This window comes from Trichosurus vulpecula, chromosome 1 (genome assembly GCF_011100635.1).
Source record: "Trichosurus vulpecula isolate mTriVul1 chromosome 1, mTriVul1.pri, whole genome shotgun sequence".
Lineage (NCBI taxonomy): Eukaryota > Metazoa > Chordata > Mammalia > Diprotodontia > Phalangeridae > Trichosurus > Trichosurus vulpecula.
In genome coordinates, this window is record NC_050573.1 from 529,276,865 (window position 1) to 529,301,376 (window position 24,512).

At 43.6% G+C, this 24,512-nt stretch overlaps 1 protein-coding gene across 3 annotated transcripts in view; it reads left to right on the top strand.

Annotated features, from left to right (window-relative positions):
• The window catches only part of CARD11 (caspase recruitment domain family member 11), a 134,432-nt gene extending 112,944 nt beyond the window's left edge, over positions 1–21,488 (top strand). For all 3 annotated transcript variants that reach the window (XM_036742281.1, XM_036742279.1, XM_036742280.1), the window contains 8 exons: positions 1,389–1,629; positions 2,987–3,083; positions 4,642–4,737; positions 5,711–5,846; positions 7,819–7,998; positions 12,063–12,187; positions 15,814–15,929; positions 20,639–21,488. In XM_036742281.1, coding sequence (XP_036598176.1) covers positions 1,389–1,629; positions 2,987–3,083; positions 4,642–4,737; positions 5,711–5,846; positions 7,819–7,998; positions 12,063–12,187; positions 15,814–15,929; positions 20,639–20,843 — 1,196 coding nt within the window. In that variant the 3' untranslated portion in view covers positions 20,844–21,488. The remainder of the gene's footprint in view (positions 1–1,388; positions 1,630–2,986; positions 3,084–4,641; positions 4,738–5,710; positions 5,847–7,818; positions 7,999–12,062; positions 12,188–15,813; positions 15,930–20,638) is intronic.
• Positions 21,489–24,512: the final 3,024 nt, after the last annotated feature.

Sequence of the window (24,512 nt, forward strand, 5' to 3'; positions counted from 1 at the left end):
GCTATCCAGTGCCTTCTATGTATGCCAACAAGTGGTATATGATTAATTTAATCGAAAATATTAGCAATGCACAGGACCTCAACCTAGGCTCAAACAGCCTTCCCTTATAAGGAAGGTTTCTTATTGGCACAGTGGATAGAATGCTGAACCTGGAGTCAGAAAGACCTATGCTTAAAAGCTGCTTCAGACACTTACTACCTTTGTGACTCTGGGCAAGTCACTTGACTTTGCTAAGCCTTTATTTTCTCATTTGTAAAAATGAGGGGTTGGACTTGTTGAGTTGTTTCAGTTGTGCCTGACTCTTCATGACCCCATTTGGGGTTTTCATGCCAGAGATATTGGAGTGGTTTGCAATTTCCTTCTCTAGCTCACTTTGTAGATGAGGAAACTGAGGCAAAGAGGGTTAAGTGACTTGTCCGGGGTCACACAGCTAGTATCTGAGGCTAGATTTGAACTCAGTCTTCCTGACTCCAGGGCTAGTATTCTATCCGCTGTGCCACCTAGCTGCCCTGGTGTTGGACTTAACGACCTCCAAATTCTAGCTCTAACCCAATGATGCTATGTTTTGGTCTAAGAAGTGACAGTGATAGTATTGGAGCCATCAGGCAGTGGAGAAGGGGTAGGTATGCTGCAAACATTGGGATAAAAGAAGTTTTACACCTAAGTTGGTTTTGTTTTTGTTTTAATGTCGAACAAGTACAGAATAGGGAAGGTGTGGCTAGACCACAGTTCATATGGAAACAATGTGGTTTTAGTGCACTGCAAGCTCAATATGCCACAACAATATGGTCTTGGACTCAAATCTGCATGAACAGAAATCCTTGTTCAAAGAGGTCATATTCCAGTGGGGGAGAAAACACATGGAAGGTTTCAGCTGCAAGTCAGATACAAAGGTCCCATGGTCCTTAGGGCGTAACAGCAAAGCAGATGGTCAGTCCTCTTCCTTAATGTCATTTCCACTGATAAAATAATATCAGTCTCTGATGTTGAACCATTTGACAATGCCAAGGACTTTAGTCACAAAAATTTTCTTTTTGGGGTATGCAATGGCTGCAGCACCCTCAGGAGCCGTGCCAAGATGCATCTCCACAGGGGTTGCTTCCCAGGACGGTGGTTGAGGACACTATTCCCAAGGCTCTTGGGCTGAGGGTCCCAGGCTGTCTCCATCAGGGTCTATTCCACTCTCACTAATCCATCAAGAGCCTTGGTTGCCATGCTGTGTTCCATTTGAAATAGCACCTTGATATGATCTTCTGAATCCCTCCCTACACAAAGAAGAGCAGCAGCTCAGTGCCTCAGCAAGCACAAACAGACACACACACACACATACCCCAAGAGGATAGCAACAGGGCCGGGGTGATTTTTTTTTAATAATTCTTCTCCCTCAGGTTACCGGAAGCTGCTAAAGGACATGGAAGATGGCCTGATCACGTCAGGGGACTCGTTTTATATCCGGCTAAACCTGAATATCTCCAGTCAACTTGACTCCTGTTCTATGTCAGTGAAGTGCGATGAAGTGGTACATGTTCGTGACACAATGTACCAGGATAAATATGAGTGGCTATGTGCTCGGGTTGACCCATTCAACAACAGGGACCTGGAAATGGGAACTATCCCCAGCTACAGAAGGTGAGCCTAGAAATAGAAAGAGATCTATTCAGTGGTGTTCTGGTAAATGTTTAACAACCAGGTGGGAAGGGGGGAGGGTGGATGTGCACCTGATGCACTTTTATGTTTAATCTGCCTCATTAGCTTTTTCCCCATTGCTTTCTTAAATCTAGGTAGTCCAAAACAATAAACTAAGCCCTGATCTGTAGCCTTTGCTGATTTCTTCAGTGTAAGATGCTCACAGTGAAAATCCAACAGTTGGCTCTCAGTAGCCAGTGTATATTTCCTTCAACCCCTTGGCTTGTCTGGTCTGGAAGCACATTGTCACCTCTGGCAGTGAGCAAATGTCTAGAGGGACTGAGGAATCATAGGAATGTGCAAAGGTGGAAATGGGAGTGTAAAAGAAGAAGTAGGGTAAATATGTTCATAAGATCATAGAGTTGGGGCTAGAAAAGGCCTCAAGGGCCACCTAGTCCCTTCCCATCCCCTCATTTTACAGATGAGGACACAGAGAGGGAGCATGGTGTAGTGGATAGAGTGCTGGACAGAAAGAAACTGAGTTTGAATCCTGCCTGAAAAAGTTACTAACTTTGTAACTCTAAGCAAGTCATTTAATCTTACAGGGCCTCAGTTTTCCCAACTGTCAAGTTAAGGGGATTAGATTTGTTGGTTTCACTTCCAATTCTAAATCTATTGATACTATGAAGTCAGTAAGTCCTTCCAATTCCAAATCTATCTCACTTCCAAAATCTATTGATCTTATGAAGTCAGCAAGTCAGTCAGTGAACAAACATTTATTAAGCATTTAAAATGTGCCAGGAATTATGATAATCGCTGGACCCAGACCTCAAAGAACTCACATTGTAATGGAAGAGACAATATGTACACAGCTATGTTACAAACAAGATATATACGTTGCAAGTAGAAAGACACTAGGAGCAGAGGATACTGGGAAAAGCCTCCTGCAGGAGGTGCAATTTAAGCTGAGGTAGGTAGATGGCTAGATAGATTGATAGAGTTGGGGGGGGGAATACAAATAAGAAAAAGAAAGTCCTCACTCCCAAAAAGCTTATAATCTAAAGGGGGAAGAGGATGCATAAAAGTAAGCTAAAAAGTTTAGAAAGTCAAGAGGCAGAGGGGAAGAGGGAGGATGGGTCAGGCACACAGAACAGCCACATGAAAAGAAAGGGAGTCAGGAGATTTGGTGTTGTGTGTGAAGAACAGAAAGAAGACCAATGTCACTGAATGGCAAAGTGTAAGAAGACTGGAAAGATGGGAAGAGACAAGATTGTGAAGGGCTTTAAAAGTCAAATAGGATTTTCTCTTTGATCCTGGAGGTAACCTCAGCCTTGAGATAATCTCTTCTTCCTTCTCCCAGAGCCCAGCAGCTACTTTTGGTGAAGCTTCAGCGGTTGATGCACAGAGGGAATAGGGATGAATCAGAGAACTCTCACCACACGCTAAAGGCCCTGCGGGTAAGTCTGGCCCCAACATTGCCCCTGCCAAGCCCACACAACTCCAGAGAAAGCAAGGGAGCTCTGTCTTCAACTTCCTTCTTCCTAGGAGAAGCCAGATCATCCTCCCCAAAGACAGAAAAGACCCCATTAACCAGCACTGCCCTCATGCTACACTTACCTGCAATTTATGCTCTGTGGGGCATCTCTCTTGGACACAAATACCCTCCTCCTCTCCTTCCCCAAGGGCTCTTAGGCCTGAGTAATAACAACTTGCATTCTAATGGCACTTTAAGATTCTCAAAGTGCTTACTTCACAACAAAAACAACAAAAATAATATCTAGCATTTATATATTGCTTTAAAGTTTGCAAAGCACCTAATATATGTGATCTCATTTAATAGCAACCTCGTAAAGTAATAGATAGAGATAGGAACTAGACCTGCAATTTTCCTGGTATAGAAAACTCCCTAATGAGGGAATTCCTCCTACCAAGGCAGGTTGGTGACTTCTCTTTTAATTTAGTTTTAGAGTTGCCTAGAGCAGTATAGTCAAACTCAAAAGAAAAAAAAAATAGGGGCCCCTTAACAGTACACAAGATTCCTGAGGGCTGCAAATTGACTTAATTTTAAAATGTATTATTGTCTTTGTTCTATCATATTTTTATTTATTTTGTTAAATATTTCCCAGTTACATTTAATCTAGTTTATACACTTGGGAGTGTGGTGGGCCTTGTGTTTGACACTTTTGCCATGAAGCACAGTGATGAAGTGATTTGCCCAAGACTTAAGTCCAGGGCTTCGGCTCTGAGGCCAGCTCTCCATCTACTATGGCACACTGCAACTATTATTGTCCCCAACTTACCAATGAGGAAACTGAGGCCCTCAAAAGTTTCAGTGACTAGATGAGGTAGAGTTTGAACCTAGGTGTTCCTGATTCCAAGCCTAGCACCCTATATATCTACTACATTATTCTTCTTCCTGACTTCCAGAGCCTCATCCCATGCCAAGACCTGGGGTGGAGATGGGTAATCTCCCCAAATATCTACCTTCCAATCCTCCTCGGTCTCTCAGAAAGGGAAGGTTTGATTGTCAGCCTTAAAGTTCCTTTGTCATCCTAGGGAGCCTAGCCTGATTGATTTATTCCTCTATCTCAGGTCCCTTCTTCCTTGGCACCTGGTTTCCTCTCTCTACAGGCTACAGATATTGTCAGGACACTCTGCCCTAAAGATGCCCTTTATCATAGGCTTCCCTTCTAGGCTTCACCATTGAAAAGAAACAGCAGTGACTGAGCCAAGACTGCTGGCAAGTGATGTGTGGCCTTCATTCCTTCCTTTCTTGGTCTCTGAAATCTCCATTAATAGGCCCAGGTCACCTTCCCCAGAGCTCTGGACACCTTCCATTCCTCTCATTATGTTTTCTCCTTCTTTGAAACTCTCTGATTCTGTGAGAGTTGAGTTTCTTCTCCCCTCAGCCTAAATGTCTTAAGGCTAGAAGTGTTGATAAAATGATAAACGGTGTCTCACCTATTATGCCACCCTCAGGAGAGTTTGATTAATTGATTGACAAACTGGTTTCAGAACACACTGCAGCCTGAGGAGCCTCTTGCAATGAATGACCCCCGAGTAAGCCCCCGTCTCTCAAGAGCAAGCATCCTGTTTGGTCAGCTCATACAGGTAAGGCTGTTCAGAGTCCCCCCTCCCCCACCCCTCGCCTTGGTCTGCACTGGGGTTTTGGCATTTCCAAGTGCTTTCCCTACAAAGCTTTTTATAAAAATGACAACAGTAGTTTTAACTTTCCAAAGCCCTTTGACATCTGTAATCTCATTTTATCCCTGCAACAAACCCATGAGATCATAAGATCACAGAACCATAGACCCAGAGCTGGAAAAGATCTCAGATATTTCTAGGACAGATAGTTTTATGCCTAGTTGACTAGTAAATTAACATTAGTAATAGCTCATACTTATAGAGAGCTTTAAGGTTTGCAAGACAATTTGCATACATTATCTCATCCGAGCTGCACAACAGCCCTATGAAGTGTGTGCCATTATCATTTCTATTACCCAAATGAAGAAACTGAGTCTCAAACAGGTTAGACTCCATCCAAGGTCACACAGGTGGTATCAGGTGGAGGATTTAAACCCAATTCCTTTGAATCTAGAGTTCATGTTCCTCTTACTGTATCACACTGTAATAAGAGTAGTAAGCAAAAGGGACCTTCAGCTATATCACACCATGATGAGGGCAGTTGGAAAATGAGGTCATTTGCTATTATTACCTGGTCTAGATTGTTACTGTTGGGATTATTTATTCTAGAAAATCAGTCTGTCAATCAGTAAGCATGTATGAAGCATCTGCTCTGGGTCAGGCACTGTGATAGGCACCAAGAATGCAGAGACAAAAAGGAAAAAGTTGATGTTTTTGAGGTGATGGGAAGGTCAAGGAGGACCATCTAATTGCACCTTGACAGGTTTAAGAATCTGCCCTTCATTAAAGGTCACTCATTCACACCCTTCCCAAACCATCTCTAAGCCCCCCCCAAAACAGAGAACAAATCCACTGAAGTCTAGTTAGACCAAAGTCTGGGGATTTAGTTTTAGCACTCATAGAAGGGACCAATCTTCTTCTTTCTGTTTTTTTTTTTCAGTTTGTTAGTCGATCTGAAAACAAATACAAGAGGATGAACAGCAATGAACGGGTCCGTATCATCACTAGTGGCCACCCAGGGAACTTGGCCCGGGCCTCACTCGATGTTATGAAGCCCTTGTCAGAGAAGCATGAAGGTAAGAAATGCCTTTGGAGACACTCTTCTGGGCATTCATAGGAAAACCAGAAACCTATAGATCAGATGTCTATAGAAAGCCACCCCAAAGAACCTAAATCCCCTCGCCTACAGAAGAGAATTTAGTGGAGACAAAATGCTCACCATATCCTGCATGGAATGATTCCATCGAGGAAGATGGACTTTGGGGCTGGTGAGATTGGGAAAAAAAGGAGCAGTAATTGGATACATTTGCCTGAGGGTGAAGTGTCATATCCTCAATGTTGGGGCTGACATCTGTATAACTACTGGTGATTAGGAAAAATACTTAGCCGAGCCCCTTGTAACCAAGAGGTGATGGGCTCAAAGTGCAGAATGAGACATGAGTTTTCAGACACAGCCAATGTGGGAATTTGTTTTGCTTCACTACATGTATTTGTTACAAAGGTTTCATTTTTTTTTCCTTTTTCTCAGTGGAGAAGTGATGGCAGGGATGATTAGGGAGGGGGAGATATGGATAAGAAAGTCTTTGAAACTGTTTTTTAAAATGCACAGAAGAGAATAAAGAGAAGGCTAGAAGGAATCACAGACCACCAGGACAACTCTGAAAACGAACATGTCGAAGTGATTATATGCTTAATAAGAAAAGCGAGCTGCATATAATCGAGATTCATGATCTCATGTACATCCTTCTCTTTCTGTTCTATGTATGGGAGAATGACCATTTTAGTTAATGCTTATTAAGTTCAGAACTCTTAAAATGAGGGGAATAGAACCTGGAATACTTGGATGAGGAAAGACAGGGTGGGTCTGGAAGCTGAATAAGCACAAATAAAAAATCCAGTTTAAGTTACTAACATTTATGAAGCATCTACTGTGTGCAAAGCACTTTACAAATATTATTATGTTTTATCCTCACAACCCAGCAAGGTAAGTACTATAATGATCCACAATTTACAGTTGAGGAAACTGAGGCAGAGATTAAATGATTTGCCCAGGGCCATGCAGCTATTAAGTGTCTGAGGCCAGATTTGAACTCAGGTCTTCCTAACTCCAGTACACACACTCTATCCACTGCACCACCTATCTGTCTCTAGCTGCTTGGAGATGGGAAGAACAAGAAAATCTGTTTACTAGAGTAGGAATTCAAGCAAGAAAGACAGTAATGTATCAGAAAGCAAGATATGGGGCATATGGGAGAAGCAGACTTTTTGTCTAACTCCACCCATCACCCTGAAGTTCCATTCCTTTTGGGTGGCCTGCTGTATTCCTTACTCCCACCCTGGACCACAAGGTCCTGAGTCAGATTCCCCATGCCCGTCCTGGTTCAGTAGAGCCAGTAAGACCATGAGGACACTACTCAGAGGGCCAAGACCCCACCCCCATTGCTTATATCAGGCTGTGACTTCCCCCATCACACTAACTAAAAGTTTGTGGCAGTCAGTAGCGCCTGAATGCTGATGTTAATTGGAGTTGTTTGCTGTGAAGCGTTTATTTATTGATTTTTTTTTCCTCCTACTGAGACCCTCTTGTCATTCCTCAGGCTGGTGGAGGGGATGTGCACCACACAGGCATAGCTCAGGGTCAGGGAGGGAGGAAACAAGGGATTGCATTTCTAGCACCATTGCCAACTCTCTGGCTGAGAACTGTTTCCTTATCCCAAATCTGAAGGGATAGGAGCAAGAGTGGAGGGATGAATGGGACCCAGCCAAAATGAATGTCAGCTAAGCCCCAGAGGAAAGCTCAGTGTCCATTATGGACAGCCTGTAAGATAATGACATTATCTCCAGGAACAAGTACGAGGCCTGTCAATCACATAATTGAAAACCAAATGTAAAGAAACGCTGGGAGAGAGACTACAGAAATCCAAGTCACAGCGGTGCTGGGAACCAAGAACACAGATTTTCTCCAACTCTTGGCTCTGCAATCAATGCCTTCTCTTCCCACCACTCATAGGCAGCAGACTAGCCTGACACTTCTTTCTTCTCTTACAGATGTGGACTCTGAAAATGACCTCAACAAGAGACTCAACCTGATCCCATATAGCTCGGTGCGCTCCTTCTACTCTGAGCGCCGACGGCCTGTTCTCTTCACCCCCACCATGCTAGCCAAGACCTTGGTGCAAAAGCTGCTGAATTCTGGAGGGGCCATGGAGTTCAACATGTGCAAGCCAGGTTAGTGGAGTGGGGAGCTTAGCCCCAGGACACAGACAACAGCTTCTCCTATAGGGTCTCCCTTGGGTCTGTGTCAGTCTTGTGCTGGATGGCAGCGTTGTGAAGAAATACACATGCACGTGCATACGTACACACACACCCATGCATACATATCCCCCAGCCTCCCTTTTCCTGTGGAGATGAGTTAGTACAGAAAATGGATGAAGTCAGCACTGTCTGCTACTCACTTGACTTAAATTATGACTCACCCTCAGGGAGGGAGTGAGTGGCTATTTTCCAGGCTGGCTAAATGATAATCATGATACCTCATCTTTGTATAACTTCAAAGTCTTCTCATGTACCTTACCACTTTTACTCTTCACAACAACCATATGATGCAGGTAGGGAGGTCCCATACCCATTTTACGGGTCAGAAAGCTGAGCAAGGGATTTTGTGACTTGCTCAAGGTCAGAGCCAAATCTCAAATTCAGGTCATAGATATGGAGTTAGGAAGCCAAGTCCATCCCCTCCATTTTACAGTTGGGGAAACTGAGGTTGAAAGAAGTTGAGAAATTTATATGAGGTCACACATGTAATAAATAACAAAGGCAGGATTTGAACCTGGGGCCTATAATTCATAATCCAGTCCTCCTTCCATTGCCTGCTAATTCCTTGCCCAGTACTCTTCCTACTATACCCTGCTGACTGATGGTGGGTGGGGTAGGAGGGAGGGGGAAGTGTGAGAATGCTCCAGATGCCTCATTCTGTATTATTCTCTTTGTGAAGATCTGGGAGAGATTTTAGAGATTCTAGCTACCCTTATATACACAGGAATAAATGATTTGTCATTATATCTTCTCCAGCACCTATCATGGCGAGTGACATTATGGTAAGCATGTAATCAATGTTTGAATGAATGAATGAAGTGACTCTTTGAAAGGAACTAAGGTTTCCCATACAGCAGAGCATGGGTTATGTTCACTGCTTGTGGGCCTATGTGGAGGGGCCGTGTCTCTCAGGATAACTATAATAGCTGTAAGTCACATGTGCTTCCTTTCTGGCTAGGGAGATGACTACCCCAAAATGCTTCCTCTGCACCTTGACTACCCTTGAATTTCTCAGCCTCTTCCTTCCCCCTCCCCCTCCCCCATCCCTCCAGGCCTGGCCACAGCCTTGCCACCTGTGACTCACATACGTACCACAAGGACATGTGTAAAAAGAAAAGAGGTTTCATTTCATGTTTCAGGACAGAAGTATTTTCCAGCTGACGTCCTGACCAATGTGGTTTTTGTAAAGCCTTATTTTTAAATCCCATTTCATTGAGCTGAACTCCCATGCTCATTCCACTCCACCTTAACCTGCCTGATGTTCCCCTCAGTTATTCATCCAGGCCTGTTTGTGCCTGAGGGCTCCTTGCCATGGCCAGATGTTGGCTCTTCAGGGTCTTTCAGGGTCTTTCCCAAAGTCTTATCCTTCCATATTAAGCCATTTTGCCTTAGCAACCAGCAGTGGCCTGGAAAATTTGTTTGCTAACTTCCTCATAATCTCCTCTCTACTGTCTGGGTCTACAGCCCCTTGTTGAGCTGTGAGCTTTGGACCTCTCGGTAGTAGGACATGACATACCATTGGCCACTCTGGCTCTTTGGTGAGGACCACCCAGTGCCTTGGTGTGGGATTTGGGCTGAGTGGGACTTAGAATCATAGGATTTTAGAGCTGAAGAGAACCTTGGAGGATATCTCAGCCAACTTCTTCATTTTTTAGAGATGAAGTGACTTGTCCAGGATCACACAACCAATTAGTAGCATTCAGTAACTAGAACTAAATTCTAGGAGCCTTACTCCTAATTCAGTCTTTTCTACCATTTTTCTATCATTGGGTACTTGTCTTTGGCCTTTCTTTGTATTCTCCAGTGCTTAGCACAGTGCCTAGCACACAATAGGCACTTAACAAATGCTTATTAGTTGATGGCTTACTCCTGGTTGGTCAAAACAGAATCTCTGGACCAAATGAGATGACTGTACTAAAAGATGGGAGGAGGAGGCAGCAAAGGGTTTGAGTGGAAGAACCCACAGTAGGTCTATTATTCTGTATGGACAGAAATCAGATCCACTGAACTCTATCTCACGTTGCCATGGATACAGAACCGCACCATTGAGGAAAACTTATTGTTGCTATGTCAGTCAATAAACAAAAACTGAGGTCATCTAGTTCAAGCCCTTCCTCATTGCCAACATCCCTTCTGCATTATCACAGATAGAGTGGACATTCATCCCCTGATGGAACACTACCATTAACTACATTCAGGGCACCATTGTTAGGCTTTGTAGGAGCAAGAGAAATATAAAACAGTCAAGACGTGTGTGTGTGTGTGTGTGTGTGTGTGTGTGTGTTTCACCGTGGATACAGGGAGTGAAAGGATCTGGGCTCCAATCTTACATTTGATGTTTATTACCTGTGTGACCTGGGGTGAATCACTTAATTTCCTTGGGCCTATTTGCTCATCTTTAAATGAGGAGATTGAACTAGGTGGCTTGAACTAGCTCCAGGTCTAAGATCCTTTGAGGGAGAGGGTAGGAGAAAGAGACAGAGACAGAGAGATGGGGGAGGGAGAGGTAGAAGAGAGAAAGAGGATAAGAGAGAGAGATATGGGAGGGAGAAAAGAGGAAAGGAGAGAAGAGGAGAGGAGGGGAGAGGAGGGGGAGAGAGGAAAGTGAGGGAGATGGAAGGAGGGAAGGGGAGAGAGGGAGAGAGGTAAAGAGGAAAGAAAGGAAGGAGGGAGGGAAAAGAGTGGAAGGGAGAGAAAGCAAAGAAAGAGGAGGGAGGGACAGTATTGCATAGTAGATAGAGAGTTGGCCTTAGAGTTAGGAAGACAAGTCCAAGTCTCACCTTTTACAAATATAGGTTATGCGACGTTAGACAAGTCATTGAGCTCTTGGTGCCCACAGGCAGCTCTCTGAGATTGTAAGTTACAGAGCAGGTACCATCTACAATGGTAGCAAGAGTTTCCTCTCTAAGAGTTCCCTCTAACGACGAAATAAAGTTTGGGTCCAATATGTGGAGTGTACTAATTTAGAGTCTTAGCTGCCTGTCAGCGCTGAGAAGTTAGATTACTTGCCCAAGGTCACACAGCCACTATGTGCCTGAGAAGGGACTTGAATCCAGATCAGGATGCCCCTATACCAGCTCCCTATCCATAATGGCATGCTGTCTCTTGTGAAAGATATGTATGTTTACATATGTGTGTGTATACACATATATCAATTATTTTCACATATATGACAACTAATAGCATGTTGATACTTGGAATCATCCATGATTTTATTGGTCTGAGTACAAGTCCTAGCTCTTCCCCATTTGATGTGTTACCTTCATGAAAAATTCTTCATCTGGTGACTGACCCTCTGATGATGAGCCCTTCTGTCCTTAGCAAGGCTCGTCTTTGGCTAGTCAAGATACAGGTATGTGTGTGTGTGTGTCTATGTACGTGTGTCTTTGTGTGTATGTGTGCACACACATGCCAAATGGTCTATCTCAGACTTATACTTACAGCTTTTCCAACTCAATAAGATTCAGTAGAACTTACACTCTGCCAGCATAACTTTCAAGAATCCAAGATCATCTCCATGTTGCCATGGAGCTTAAGAATAGTTTATGAGGTCATACTTGGTAACTGTGCAGTGAGTGGGGTAGGCAATAAGTAAGTGGTGCAGGAGTCTAGAGGAGGGAAAGGTCATTGGGGGCTAGGCAGTGGGAAACTTTTTGACAGCAGGGGCAGGACATGATCTGAGCCTTTGAAGGATAGGCAGGGCCCTAGATGTTAGGCAATAGTAATGACATTTGCAAAGCATTCATTTAATTCATTTAAGCCTCATAACAACCTTGTATAGTGAGTGCTACAGGTGTTAGTATTCCCTTTTTATGGATGGGAAAACTGAGACTCAGAGAGGTTAAGCAATTTTGGTAGGGTCACAGAGCTAGTTAATGTCTGAGATGGAATTTAAACACAGGTTTTCCTGATGCCAAGTCTGTTGCCCCATCCATTATGCCTCATTACAACTAATACCTTGTCTTCCTTCTCTCCAGACATTGTAACAAAGGAGGAGTTCCTGAGGAAAGAAAGAACAGAAACCATCATCTTCTCCCGGGAAAAGAATCCAAACACCTTCGAATGCATTGTTCCTGCCAATATTGAAGCTGTAGCTGCCAAGGTGACCTAGGGTTGGATTTAGCCATCTGTGATTATCTATGTCTATGCATCTTTCTTTCTTACAAATCTAATGATCCATTTGCTACCATCTTGGTAAAGGCCAGAGTTGGAAGAGTTGTTCCTGTTTCTTTCCCTCTTCCCAAGTTCTTACCCTCTTTTTCCCCTTCTTTTTCATTGTTCCCTCTCTTCCTTTACGTCCAAATTAACTTTCCAATTGTGCTAACCCTCTTCTCCTCCCTTTCTCCAGCTTCTCCATTGCCCTTCTGTACCGGACTCCACTATGTGTTTATTTAGCAGAACTATCTTCTATTTTTAATGGTTTTCAGTGTTTGTGTCCTAGTTTGCATTGTTAGGTATGTGTGTGTCTGGTTGTGATAACAGGGCCAGAGATAGAGAAAGAATGTGTTAGTGAGAGACAGACAAAGTGAGAGAGTTGGTGTCAGGCACGACATTTGCTGAACAAGTGGAAAGTGGGAGATTAGGATGGTCTTTGGCAGGAGATGAGAAAAAGTCTATGTATACAATTTAAACTAACACTTTGTTTGTCCTGTTTTCTGGTCCTCAAGTGCCCATGCATTGTGGAGCCTATCAGTCCTAAGCACGGGGGCTATTCCTTACCCTAGACAAGAAAAATGCTCAAATTGAGGCCAGTGGCGTTACCATAGACTGTGGGAGACATAGGCTTTCAGACTGCTTTTGGCCATTTCAACGAAATGGAACAGTGGCCAGGAATTTTATATTTAATGTCCATCTCCTGTCTTCTTCCAATCTTGACGCATAGGACAAAGACTTAGACGCAACTATCAGTAAGCTTAGGCAGCTACGTGGCATGGTGAATAGGGCACTGAGCCTGGAGTCAGGAAGACCTGAGTTCAAATCCACCTTTAGACACTTACTAGCTGTGTGACTCCGGGCAAGTCACTTAATCCTGTTGGCCTTAGTTTCCGCTTCTGTAAAATGAGCTGGAGAAGGAAATGGCAAACCACTCCAGTATCTTTGTCAAGAAAATCCCAAATGAGGTCATGAAGGGCCAGACATGCCTGGAAAATGACTAAACAAATCAGTAAGCTTACATACCATATGCTATTATTTAGGGTTGTTCCCCTAATTTAGTGAACTCTGATGACAGTGGATTGGGAGCATGAATGATAAGAGTGACAAGGACAGATAATTGGATGATAGGCTTAAAACTAGAAGGGATGCCATCTAGACCAGAGTTGTCAAGCACACAGCCAGCAGGCCCATGCAGCTGCAGTACTGGTGAGTGCCACCTGAACTAGATTAAAATGTAATTGGGAAATATTCAAAAAAATAAATAAAAATACAGTTATCCCTTCCATATCACAGGAGTTAGGGGCGTGGTGCCCCTGGTGACCTGGAAAATCCTCATCAAATTTTTTGGCCCTCCCTTTGTACCAGAGAAGTCTGAATTTTTTTCTTTTTCTTTTATGGGGTGTTTACAGTACCTTATTGTAAAATTTGGGTTAAATATTCGGTCCTAGGCTCTATGTTGTCTGTTGGCCTTCGTGCGTCATCTGCAAAATTCCCCCAAAATTCCCATTAAATTTCTTATGCTGACCCAAGATAGATTGAAACCGTGATGGGTAAAGTCATGATGTGGAAGGGATAACTGTCCAGTAAAACATAGATAATATTGCATTTTAAAACTAAGTCCGTATGCAGCCCCCAAGGATCCTTATGTACAGATTAATGATTCCCTGTTTCTATTTTCCATGTGGTTTGACAGCATTTGGTCTGGACCAATACCTTCATTTCACAGATGAGGAAACTGAGCCCTAGGAATATTAAGTGACCTGCTCAAGGTCACACATGTAGTAAGTGGCATAGCCAAGGGTTTGGGACCAAAATGACTTTTAGCTTAAAAGTAACTTCTATCCGAATCAAAATGCATTTGTCGTTCAGTTGTTTTTCAGTTATGTCCAACTCTTTGTGATCCCATTTGGGTTTGTTTGGTTTTTTTTTGGCAAAGATACTGGGGTGGTTTTGCCATTTCCTTTTCCAGCTCATTTTACAGATGAGGAAACTGAGGCAAGCAGGGTTAGGTGACTTGCCTAGGGTCACATAGCTAGTTAGCATCTAAGGCCAGGTTTGAACTCAGGAAGATGACTCTTCCTGACCCCAGGCCAGTCCCAGCCCTCAATCCACCGCTCCACCTAATTGCCCATTTCAAAAGGCATTAAGTGCCTACTATGTGTCAGGGATTGACATATATGGTCCATGGGGTCACAAAGAATGGGACACAACTGAACGATAATGTGTCAAGGCCTATGCTAGGCACTGAAAATAGAGATATAAAAATGAGACAACTCTTGTCCTCAAGGAACTTACACTCTTTTAGAGACAACATGTATAGAAGTATATCCGAATTATACAAGTATATCCAAACTATAAATAGGATAAGTACAAGGTAGTTTCAGGGCCTGGCACTAGTGGCTCAGGGATCTAGAAATATCTTCTGTAGGAAATAGTTCTTGAGCTGAGCCTTGGAAGGAAGGAGGGGTTCTCAAAAGTGGAGGCAAGAAGAGAGTTGCATTCCAGGTATTGAGGACAACCTACGCAAAGGCATAGAAATACTATATTGAATTTTGGAATGCTGTTTGTGTTAAAACCATCAAGAAGGTTGGTTTAGCTGGACCGTAGAGTATGTCAAGAGCAATAACATAGACTAAGACTGGAGCCTGGTTGAGAAGGTTTTTAAATGGCAAATATAGAAATTAGTTCATATTTGATCCTCAGGGCAAAAGGAAGTCTCTGGAGTTTAGGCTGGGCACAGTGCCTACCCTTAAAGAGTTTACATTCTACTAAGAGATATAACACTTAAAAAGATAAGTACATACATGATTACTTGAGAAGAGAGAACGTTCTAACATTGGTTTCCCCTGGGAAGCTGCATATGAGATGAGTCTTGAAGGAAGCCAAGGGGATTCTAAGAGGCACAAGTGAGAAAGGAGCGTATCCCAAGTGTGCCTTTGCACCCTTAAGGCAAGAAAAATCACTTCCTGATTAACCAGGAAGTCGAGTTATCGCATCCTTTTAGATTTACTGTGCCCATATGCCAAAAAGAGACAAATACAATAGCCTTGAAGGTAGGTTTGAAGAATTGACCAGCCCCCCAAAATGTTCTCCACCTAGCAGACCTCTCAAGCCCTTTCTACCCTGGTGCAGTCATCCCAGGGACATGCTTAACGGCTGTCAGCATCATGTATCTGAAGTACCACCCAGGGCCACCAGTCATCATCGCCATTTTTTTAATAAAGAGCTTACTTACAGCCTAATTTATTTCACGCTCTGGGCTCCTGGTTTAACGTGTGCCTATGCTCTATAATGTATAGACATCTGAGGAGTATTAAGTGTGTCTCAGGGGTATGTTGGTCTAAATTGGATCTGTGCTTTCATTTTTCATCCCTAGCAAAAGGGTGCTTTTAGTTTCTGGTTTTCACTGGTTCCCCAGCTGCTGAGGCTGACACCAGCCCTTTTCCTGTGCCAGCTTCTCTGTTGGACGTGCCGCCTGCCATTATACACAGGCACATGCAGATACATAGACCTACATACACATGCAATACGGAGATTTGTCCTCCAGTGACACTGTGATGGTTTTGTTTCTAGAATAAGCACTGTCTGCTGGAGGCCGGGATAAGCTGCACAAAAGATTTGATCAAAGCAAAGATCTACCCCATCGTTCTCTTCATCAGAGTTTCAGAGAAGAATATCAAGAAATTCAGGTAATGTCTCAGGGAGTTTTATATTTGTGTGTGTCAACCAGCAGTCCTGCCTGTCATCTGTGGAGCTCCCCCAGGAACTGCCTCAGGAAGCCTGCCTGGGCATTTGGAACGCTTCATGCTCTCCCTGTGATGCTCCCTTAAACAACTTCCCCTATAGGTGTGGGCCCCCCTGATGAGTTCTTGCACAGAAGCCACCCCAAGCCACATCACTCCATGCTCCCACTTGGCTCCCCCAGCCCTTGCATACAGCTTGCTGACTCCTGACTCTACCTTTACTCGCACCCCTCCCTCTACCCAGAATGCCCTCCCTACTCAGCTTACCAAACTTCCTCAATTTAAAAAACCCTGCTTAGAGCTTACTTCCTCTGCAAAGCCTTTCTTGATCCTTCTCGTTGCATGGCTGCACATTTTCAGAGCACTTATGAACACAGAGCACCTCAGCAGTTAAGTGGTGTCATGGAGGGAGCACTAGGTCCAGATCCCGGGCAACTGGCTTACTCTCTCTCAGCCTCAGTGTCTTAATTTTAAAATGAGGATGAATCTAACAGCAGCTCTCTCACAGGGTTGTTGTGGAGATCAAGTGATTTAAATATGTAAAGCACTTTGTATCTTAAATCTTAAAGCACTGTATAAGTATCAATCAACAAGCATTTATTAAGCACCTACTATGTGCTAGGCACCTGAGAAAAGAAGATAAAAATAAAATTAAATAGTCCCTGTTCTCAAAGCGCTGATAGCCGATTGAGCAAAAGGACATATACACATACATATATGTATAGAACACAAATGTACATAAAATAGACACAGGGTAGAGTCCATCAACAGGTATTTATTAAGTGCCTACAGTTTGCCAAGCACTGAAAATAAAAAGATAAAAATGAAACAATTCTTACCCTCAAGGAATTTATACTCTATTGGGGAAAACAACATATGCACATGGAAGTAGAAACCGAATATCTACTTAAATACAACGTGGGGAAGTGGAATGATGTAGAGAATAGAAAGCCAGTCACAGAGTCAGAAGATGGTGCTTTCAAGGCCTATCTCTGGCCTACTGGCTATTCAACTCTGGGCAAACCACTTTAACTTCTCCCTGACCGAGGCAGCCCTCTAGGGCAGCTGGGAGGCTCCACAGTGCACGGAGCGCTAGGCTTCGAATCAGGAAGACTTATCTTCCTGAGTGCAAATCCAGCCTCAGACACTTAATAGCTGTGTGACTTTAGGCAAGTCACTTCGCCCTGTTTGCCTCAGTTTCCTCATCCGTAAAATGTGCTGGAGAAGGAAATGGCAAACCACTCCAGAATCTTTGCCAAGAAAATCCCAAATGGGGTCACAAAGAGTTAGAAACGACTGAATAACAAAAAAGCAACTCTAAGACTAAGTTTGAGAGCAGTTGCCCATCTGCACTGGTAGGAGGTTCCTCACCAGAGAACTCTGTATATTTATGAAATCACTGAATGGAAAAATATATATACAAGATAATTTAGGGGGCCAAAAGAGGAAGTAGTCACTCAGAAATATGAATAATAATACTAATTATTAATAACACATTAATTATTAACATAGAGTAATATATTATTAACATCATAACAATAATGATAATGATACACTTTACAAATATTATTTGGGCCTCATTATTATCCCCATTTTACAAACGAAGCAACTGAGGTCAGGAGAGGTCAAGTGACTTACAAACTTACATTCGTATCTTTACATTAGTTTATATTATGGATGACAATAGAATAACTAGCATTTATATAGTGCACTTTGCAAATACTATCTCCTTTTATCCTCTCAACAACCTTGGGAGGTAGGTGTTATTATCCCATTTTACAGATGGGGAAACTGAGACAGTCAGAGGTAAAGAAATGGAACTTGAGTTGAGCTCTGAAGAAGGCTTGGCATTCTGAGATCCTAAACATAAAATGTTAAAGCTAGAAGACAACTACTCAGGTTCTTTACCCCAAGTCAGGGAGCTTGTATGGTTTTTTTTTGGGGGGGGGTGTTTGTTTGTTTTGTCTTCTTAACTATCTTGACATAACTAAGTCCCAATTAGTGCTAATAATAAATTCCCAAGAAGTGGTCAGATTATTCAAATTCTCATCACATATTTCCTTTGGACTGGAATCAGTTACCACATTTTTACATATAATTATAATTTCAAATAAGTACAAATTTTATTAATGCAATCATTTCAAAGCATTCATTATTTGCCCTAATTGGGACTTTTTTATAACTATCCAATAGAATTAGTTTCCTCTGTAATCCTATGCACTTCATTTTTTTGCATTTAAAAACATCATTCTGAGCAGGAGTCCATAGGCTTTTCCGGGATGTCGGAGGGACTCAAGACACCCAAAAATGGTTCCAAATCCCTGCACTGGAGCTCTTGTTTAGCCTTCTTATGTAGTCATGAGGAAACCAAAAGCCCACAGAGTCATACCCAAGGGCCCGGCAGAAGTGGGACTAAAACCCAGGTCTCCTGATCTCAAGGGCAGTTTCTTCCCCTACACCATATTACCTTCTTGCACTATATTCACTGGCATTTTATTGCACAACTTGCCCCCCAAAAAAGTTACTTTCTAATCCAACAAACATTTATTAAGTGCCTACTAAGTGCCAAGCATTGTGCTAAATGCAATAATTAATAGGCTACTTACCTATCGTGTCACTGTTTTGTGCTTCATTGGTGTTTGGTATCTATTTCGTGGGAGTCCCCAATGGCACTGACTAGGAGAAAGATGGTTTCTGAAAGCCAGTCCCATTCCCTACAGCCTTCCCTGCTCCCTCGTGTCCTGCTGGGATATACTGGGAGCAAAGAAGCCAGTGAGTATGACGTGGCCAGGGCCAGGGAGAGCAAATATAATAATTGCCTTTGGTGCAGCCTACAAGGGGTAAGTAGGCATAGGGTAGGCAGTGGCAGTGAGAGCCCCTTGACTCCTCACAGTCCACCTCAGTTCCTACTCCAGAGTGGCTATGAGATTCAAAAGAGACAATCTACAGATAACACTGCACTCTTTGAAAGCATTGTATAGATGTCAGTAATTATTCCACCAAGCTGTAGAAGTAGGTCAGTGCCACAAACAAAGCACCGGGTGTGGAGCCAGAGGACCCAGTCTCTGCTCTGCCCGTTAATTCCTATGTGAACTTGTCAAAGTTCCTTAGCCTCCCAGGGCCTCCGTTTTCTCATCTGTAAAATGATGGAGTTGTACTCAGTGATTTCAAAGGTTTATTCCAGATCTCAGTTTATGAGCTATGAACCAGCATTATAAATGCACACATCCAGGATCCAGTAGAATATAAGCTGCTTGAGGGCAGGGACTTTTATTTTTATCTTTGCACCACCCCCACCCCCACCGATGCCTAGCACAACATCTGACGCATAGAGACACTCGATAAATATTTGCTTTGTTTTATCGACCGGTGATATCCCCATTTCCTGAATCTTTTAATTTTCTCAATACTTCTGGTCAGCCCCCTAGTCTTGAACGCTTTATAACAATACCAATCCATTGAAAACGTGCATTTACAATAATAATACTTAACATTTATAGAGTGCTTACTATGTGTCAGGCTTTACAATTATTATGTCATTTGACCATCACAACCACCATGGGAGGTAGGTGGTATTATTGTCCCAATTTTACAAATGAGGAGACTGAGACAAACAGAGGTTAAGTGGCTTGCCCAGGGTCGCACGGCTAATAAGTGTCTGAGGTTAGATTTGAACCCAAGTCTTTCTGACCCCAGTCCCAATACTATCCACTTCACTGCCAAGCATTGTGCTAGGCACCAAGGGTGTAAAAGAAAAAATGATATTGTCCCTGCCTTTGTTCTATCAGAAGAGAAAACAGATACACATATAAATATATGCAAAATAAATATAGGGGAAAATCAGTTGAAGAACCCGCTATGCTATTACATACAGAGAGCTGGTTTCAGAAGACTTGGGGTTCAAGTCCTACCTCTAACACATTCTGTTTTGGGAAGTTTTTTGTTTTGTGGAGACAATCAGCATTAATTGTCTTGCCCAGGGTCACTCAGCCAGGAAAAGTCTGAGGCCAGATTTGAACTTGGGTCCTCCTGACTCCAGGACTGGTGCTCTATCCACTGTACCACCTAGCTGGCATTCTGGCAGTGTGACCCTAGGGACGTCACTTAGCCTATCAGCAACCCAGGTAGCTCCCTGAGATGATAAATTGCTGAGCAGGTGCTTATGTGCTTTTATCTTGTCAAGTCACCAAGCATTATTAAGCACCTACTATGTGCCAGGCACAGTGCTAAGCACTAAGGATACAAAGAGAGGGAAAAAAATCATCCCTTCCCTCAAGGGACTCACAGTCAAATGGAAGAGACAATATGCAAGCAACTATATGCAAACAAGATATATAAATGGGCATTGGGAGAGGGAGTTTGTTCACTGAGTTCTCTATGCCAAAAAAATCTCAGGTGTGATTCAGAATAATTGGAGGAAGAAGGCAATAGCAGCTGGGACAAACAGTAAAGGAGGTGGTGTTGGAACTGGGTTTTGAAAGACACCAAGGATTCTAAGAAGTGGATGGGAAGCAAGGCCTCATGTTCTGGGCATGGGGAACAGCTTGCATAAGGGCCTAAAGACAGGAAATGTGTGGGTTGACGAGTTGGGGGATCGACGTAGTTTCTTTTACACGGGCACTACTGATTGTATGTCTGTTGTTCTTGGGCCATAGGAAACTGCTGCCCAGGCCAGAGACCGAGGAGGAATTTTTAAGGGTGTGCCGCCAGAAGGAGAAAGAGTTGGAAGCCCTCCCCTGTCTCTATGCCTCAGTGGAGGTTGACATGTGGAGCAGCGTGGAGGACCTCATCCGAGTTATCAAGGAGAAGATAGGAGAGGAGCAGCGCAAAACCATCTGGATTGATGAAGACCAGCTGTAAAACAGGCCTTGTGTTGAATTGGACTTGTCAGTGATGCACAGGCCCTGACCAAGCAGAGTTTGGGCAGGTAGAGCCCCTCAGGGCATTGCCCGGGGCTCCTCATGGCTTCTTTGCCAGCTCTGTTTTTGGGCTGCAGATGGAGCAGATGCAGACAGGAGGAGCTACTCAGGCCTGTGGGTAATGGGAGCTCCAGGGACTGAGCTTCCACCCTGATAAGCAGCCCCTCCACAGGATCCCACTCCCCTTCCTCCCAACCCACTTCTACCACCAGGGACAGCAGCAGCTGCTTTAACTGTGGGGATGGAAGAAAATGCGGGAGGGAGTTAGGAGTAATTTATTCCACATACTGCCTGGACCCCATCCCAGTTGTTTAGCACTCCTGACATTATCAGAACACAGAAATCTTCCAGGAGACATGGACTCAGCCAAAGGACACTGAACCTGAGGCCTCTGGGTCCCCTCCCAGACCAGACTAGCAATTGAATGTAATTCACCAGGGACTCTGCTCATTGCCTGGTCATACTGGAGTCCCCCAAAACAAGACCACATCTCTCAACTGGCCAGGCTGGAGTGAAAGAGGTGTACTGCACTGTACTGATGTTTATTTTTTTGCATTAAAGTCTCTCAAGTTCTTTATTCTCCATCATTTGCATCTATTCTCTATCATTCCTCCCTTTTCCAGTTGGCAGTAACTTTAAGCATTTACTATTTCCTTAGCCCTTCCCGGTGTTATAAGTTTAATTCTGCATCCTTAAGCAAAACATTTCAGAAAGGACTCCAAGCAGCTTTGTTAATTGCAAGATGAAAAGATCCCCTGGGTGGTAGGGAGGGTGCAGGCAGTTTCCCTATAATGTTACATGCATGGTACTTATAGGACCACAGGATCATAGGCAGCTGACAGAAACCTTAGAGGTCATCTAGTCCAACCCCCTTGTTTTATAGAAGAGGAACTTGACATCTAGAAGGGGACAGTGACTGGCCAGGGTTACACAGGTAATCAGTGGTGGTGCTGGGATTTGGACCTCCAGGCCTCTTTTTCCTTGGCTCTTTTCCCCTACCAGCAATTCTCCATCAGAGTCTTCACTGTAGAATCCTAGCATCATAGATTTAGAGCAAGGAGGGACCTTAGAAACCATAAATCCTGGTCTTTATCTCAGTTACACTGTCTTTGACCCTTTGTACATTACCCCTCTACTCACCCGGGACTCCTTTGAAAACCACCACCACTGGTTCGAGGCTCTGGATTTAAGCCACGAACTGAAAGGATGAATATTCCACACCCTTCTTTTCATCCTTTTGAGAAAATCTGCTGAGAACAACCTTCTTTCCTCCCATGAAGCCAAAGAGCTCTGCCAGAATTCCATGATCAGATATGGTTTTCAAAAAGCAGCAAATGGGCCCAATTAAACCCTTGGCTTTATTTTATAGGCCTGGATCACAGATTTAAAGAGAGAAGGGGCCTTAGAGGCCATCTAGCCCAAGCCTCCTATTTTACAGAAGAACTAAGGCCCAGAGGTGTTAAGTGACCTACCCAGAGACATATAGGACTTAGGGAAGGTTCAAAGGGGAAGGGGAAAGCATTTATTTGTTAAGTACCCTACTATGTCCCCAGGGCGCTGTGCTAAGCACTTTATAAATATCATCTCATTTGATCCTCACCATGACCCTGGGAGGTAGGCGCTATTATTATCCCAATTTTATGGAAGAGGAAACTGAGGCAGACTGAAGTTAACTGACTTGTCCAGAATCACGCAGCTAATAAGCAGCCAAGATTGAATTTGAACCCAGCTTTTCTGACTCCATGCCCAGCACTCTATCTAGCTGCCTGCAGAATCCCGGGTATTCCCCAGTCCAAGTACAGCACTCTACTTATTACACCACATTGCCTCTTGTAACAGCTGTTTGGCTAGCGGCAGCTGTTGAGGTGTAAGACCCAACAAGACCAGCACACAGAAGAGCTGCCAGCACAGGTTCTTTGATCTGCTTTTCTAAGGAAAGCAACTGTAAGGGGTTAACAATCTCACTTTAATTGCATATATGTATATGCATATGTATATGTATCATTCACTTCGTTTAGGGGAAAAAGCAGCATCCTGAACTTCAGAGCAAATAAAAACAAATTACAAACATACTTTATATAAACAGAGCAAATAAACATGAATCAACATCTGTCTGACCAAATCACAATAGTTACCAGAGAAGAACCAATGGGTCTGGGTTAGCAAGACTGGGGGCAGGGGGTGGGGAGTTACAATGGCTGGCCCAGAGTCTCAACATTCCTTCCATGAGTGAGCCCCAAAGGCAAAACACCAACCTCTGAGTTTATATACCCTGTTCAGCGTCAAAGGGTGTCACAACATGGGACTCAAACCCATGTAAACTAGGCTTTCCCTTGAGGTAAGCAGGTCATCAAAGACTCTCAATTTAATCAAAGAAACCAAGGCCAAACTCATCGAGGGCACTTGATTAAATAAGTGCTCCAAAAGAGAAAACAGTAAAAAAAAAAAAAAAAATTCCCACCTTAATAACTGATACACCTCTGCGTGTGTGTAAGAGTTTGAGAAGCGGATGACAATGAGCTCAAGTGGTTCTAATCACCCACTCGCTCCCTCAGCCCTGACTATGGCCCTGTGGTCACAACAGCCCCAACCATCCTCTACTTTGGGTATAAGGAGGAAGAGAAGAAAAAGAAGAAAGTAGGAAGAGCATAAGAAAGGGAATGTGGAAGGGAAAGGGAGGGAGCCAGGAACATTTGGAGCATTTAGCACCTGCTTAGAAGTGGAGGAACAGGATTAAGGAGAAAAGAACCTGTGAACTCCTCCACCTGCTGGGATGTGTTTGGGGCTATTGTTAGGTTGTCTAGCTTGCCTGCTTTTAAAATCCCTCTAGATTACTCTCACCCTATTTGTTCTCAATAAAAGGAACAGTTTCTACTTGAGATACTTATTCTTGGGAGTGTAAAGTCCATTTTGTCCTGTGCTGTGAAGCTCCCCTAGCCTTTTTTTCCTTACGGTTAAGCTTCTCCTTGCTGGCCACTCCTAGTCCTACAGACAAGACCTTCTCCTGTGCTTTGGAGATTGGCAAAAGTCCCCTTTTTTCTATCTGCTTCTCTGGGGAATGACGGACTTCACAGCAACAAATATAAGACAGTGAGCATGTGCTGTTAAAATTCCAAAGGACTCACTTTCCCATAATTCCCTGGGTCTGGGGTACATATATTGCTAGGAAAGAACTGCTTTCCCATACTGCCATGGAACCCAGGGGCAGACAATGGTATTTATAAATGGAAGAAAGAAAGCTAGTCAGGCATTAAATGTTGGCAGGACAATGCGGCATTGATTGGGGACTTTGGCAGCCTCCAAGGGTACCTGAACAGCTGGGTGTGGGAGCTGTGGCATTCTGGCCATGCTGTGCAGAGGCATGCGCTCACAGGACCAGGGCTCAGGCAGAGCTGCTTTCTCCCAAGTCCCAACTCCTTGCACACTACTGGGACTTCCCCTATTGTTGCGGTGAATCCGTTTATGCCAAGATGAGTGTATACCTCCCTTGGAAAGGAAAATGACCTGTCCTTTTGCTCAGTGGAACTCTGAACAGAACTCCAATTCTGTCTTTACATGTTTCAAAAAGAGACAGGTAGCATGTAACAGGTAGCCAAACATTGAACTTGAT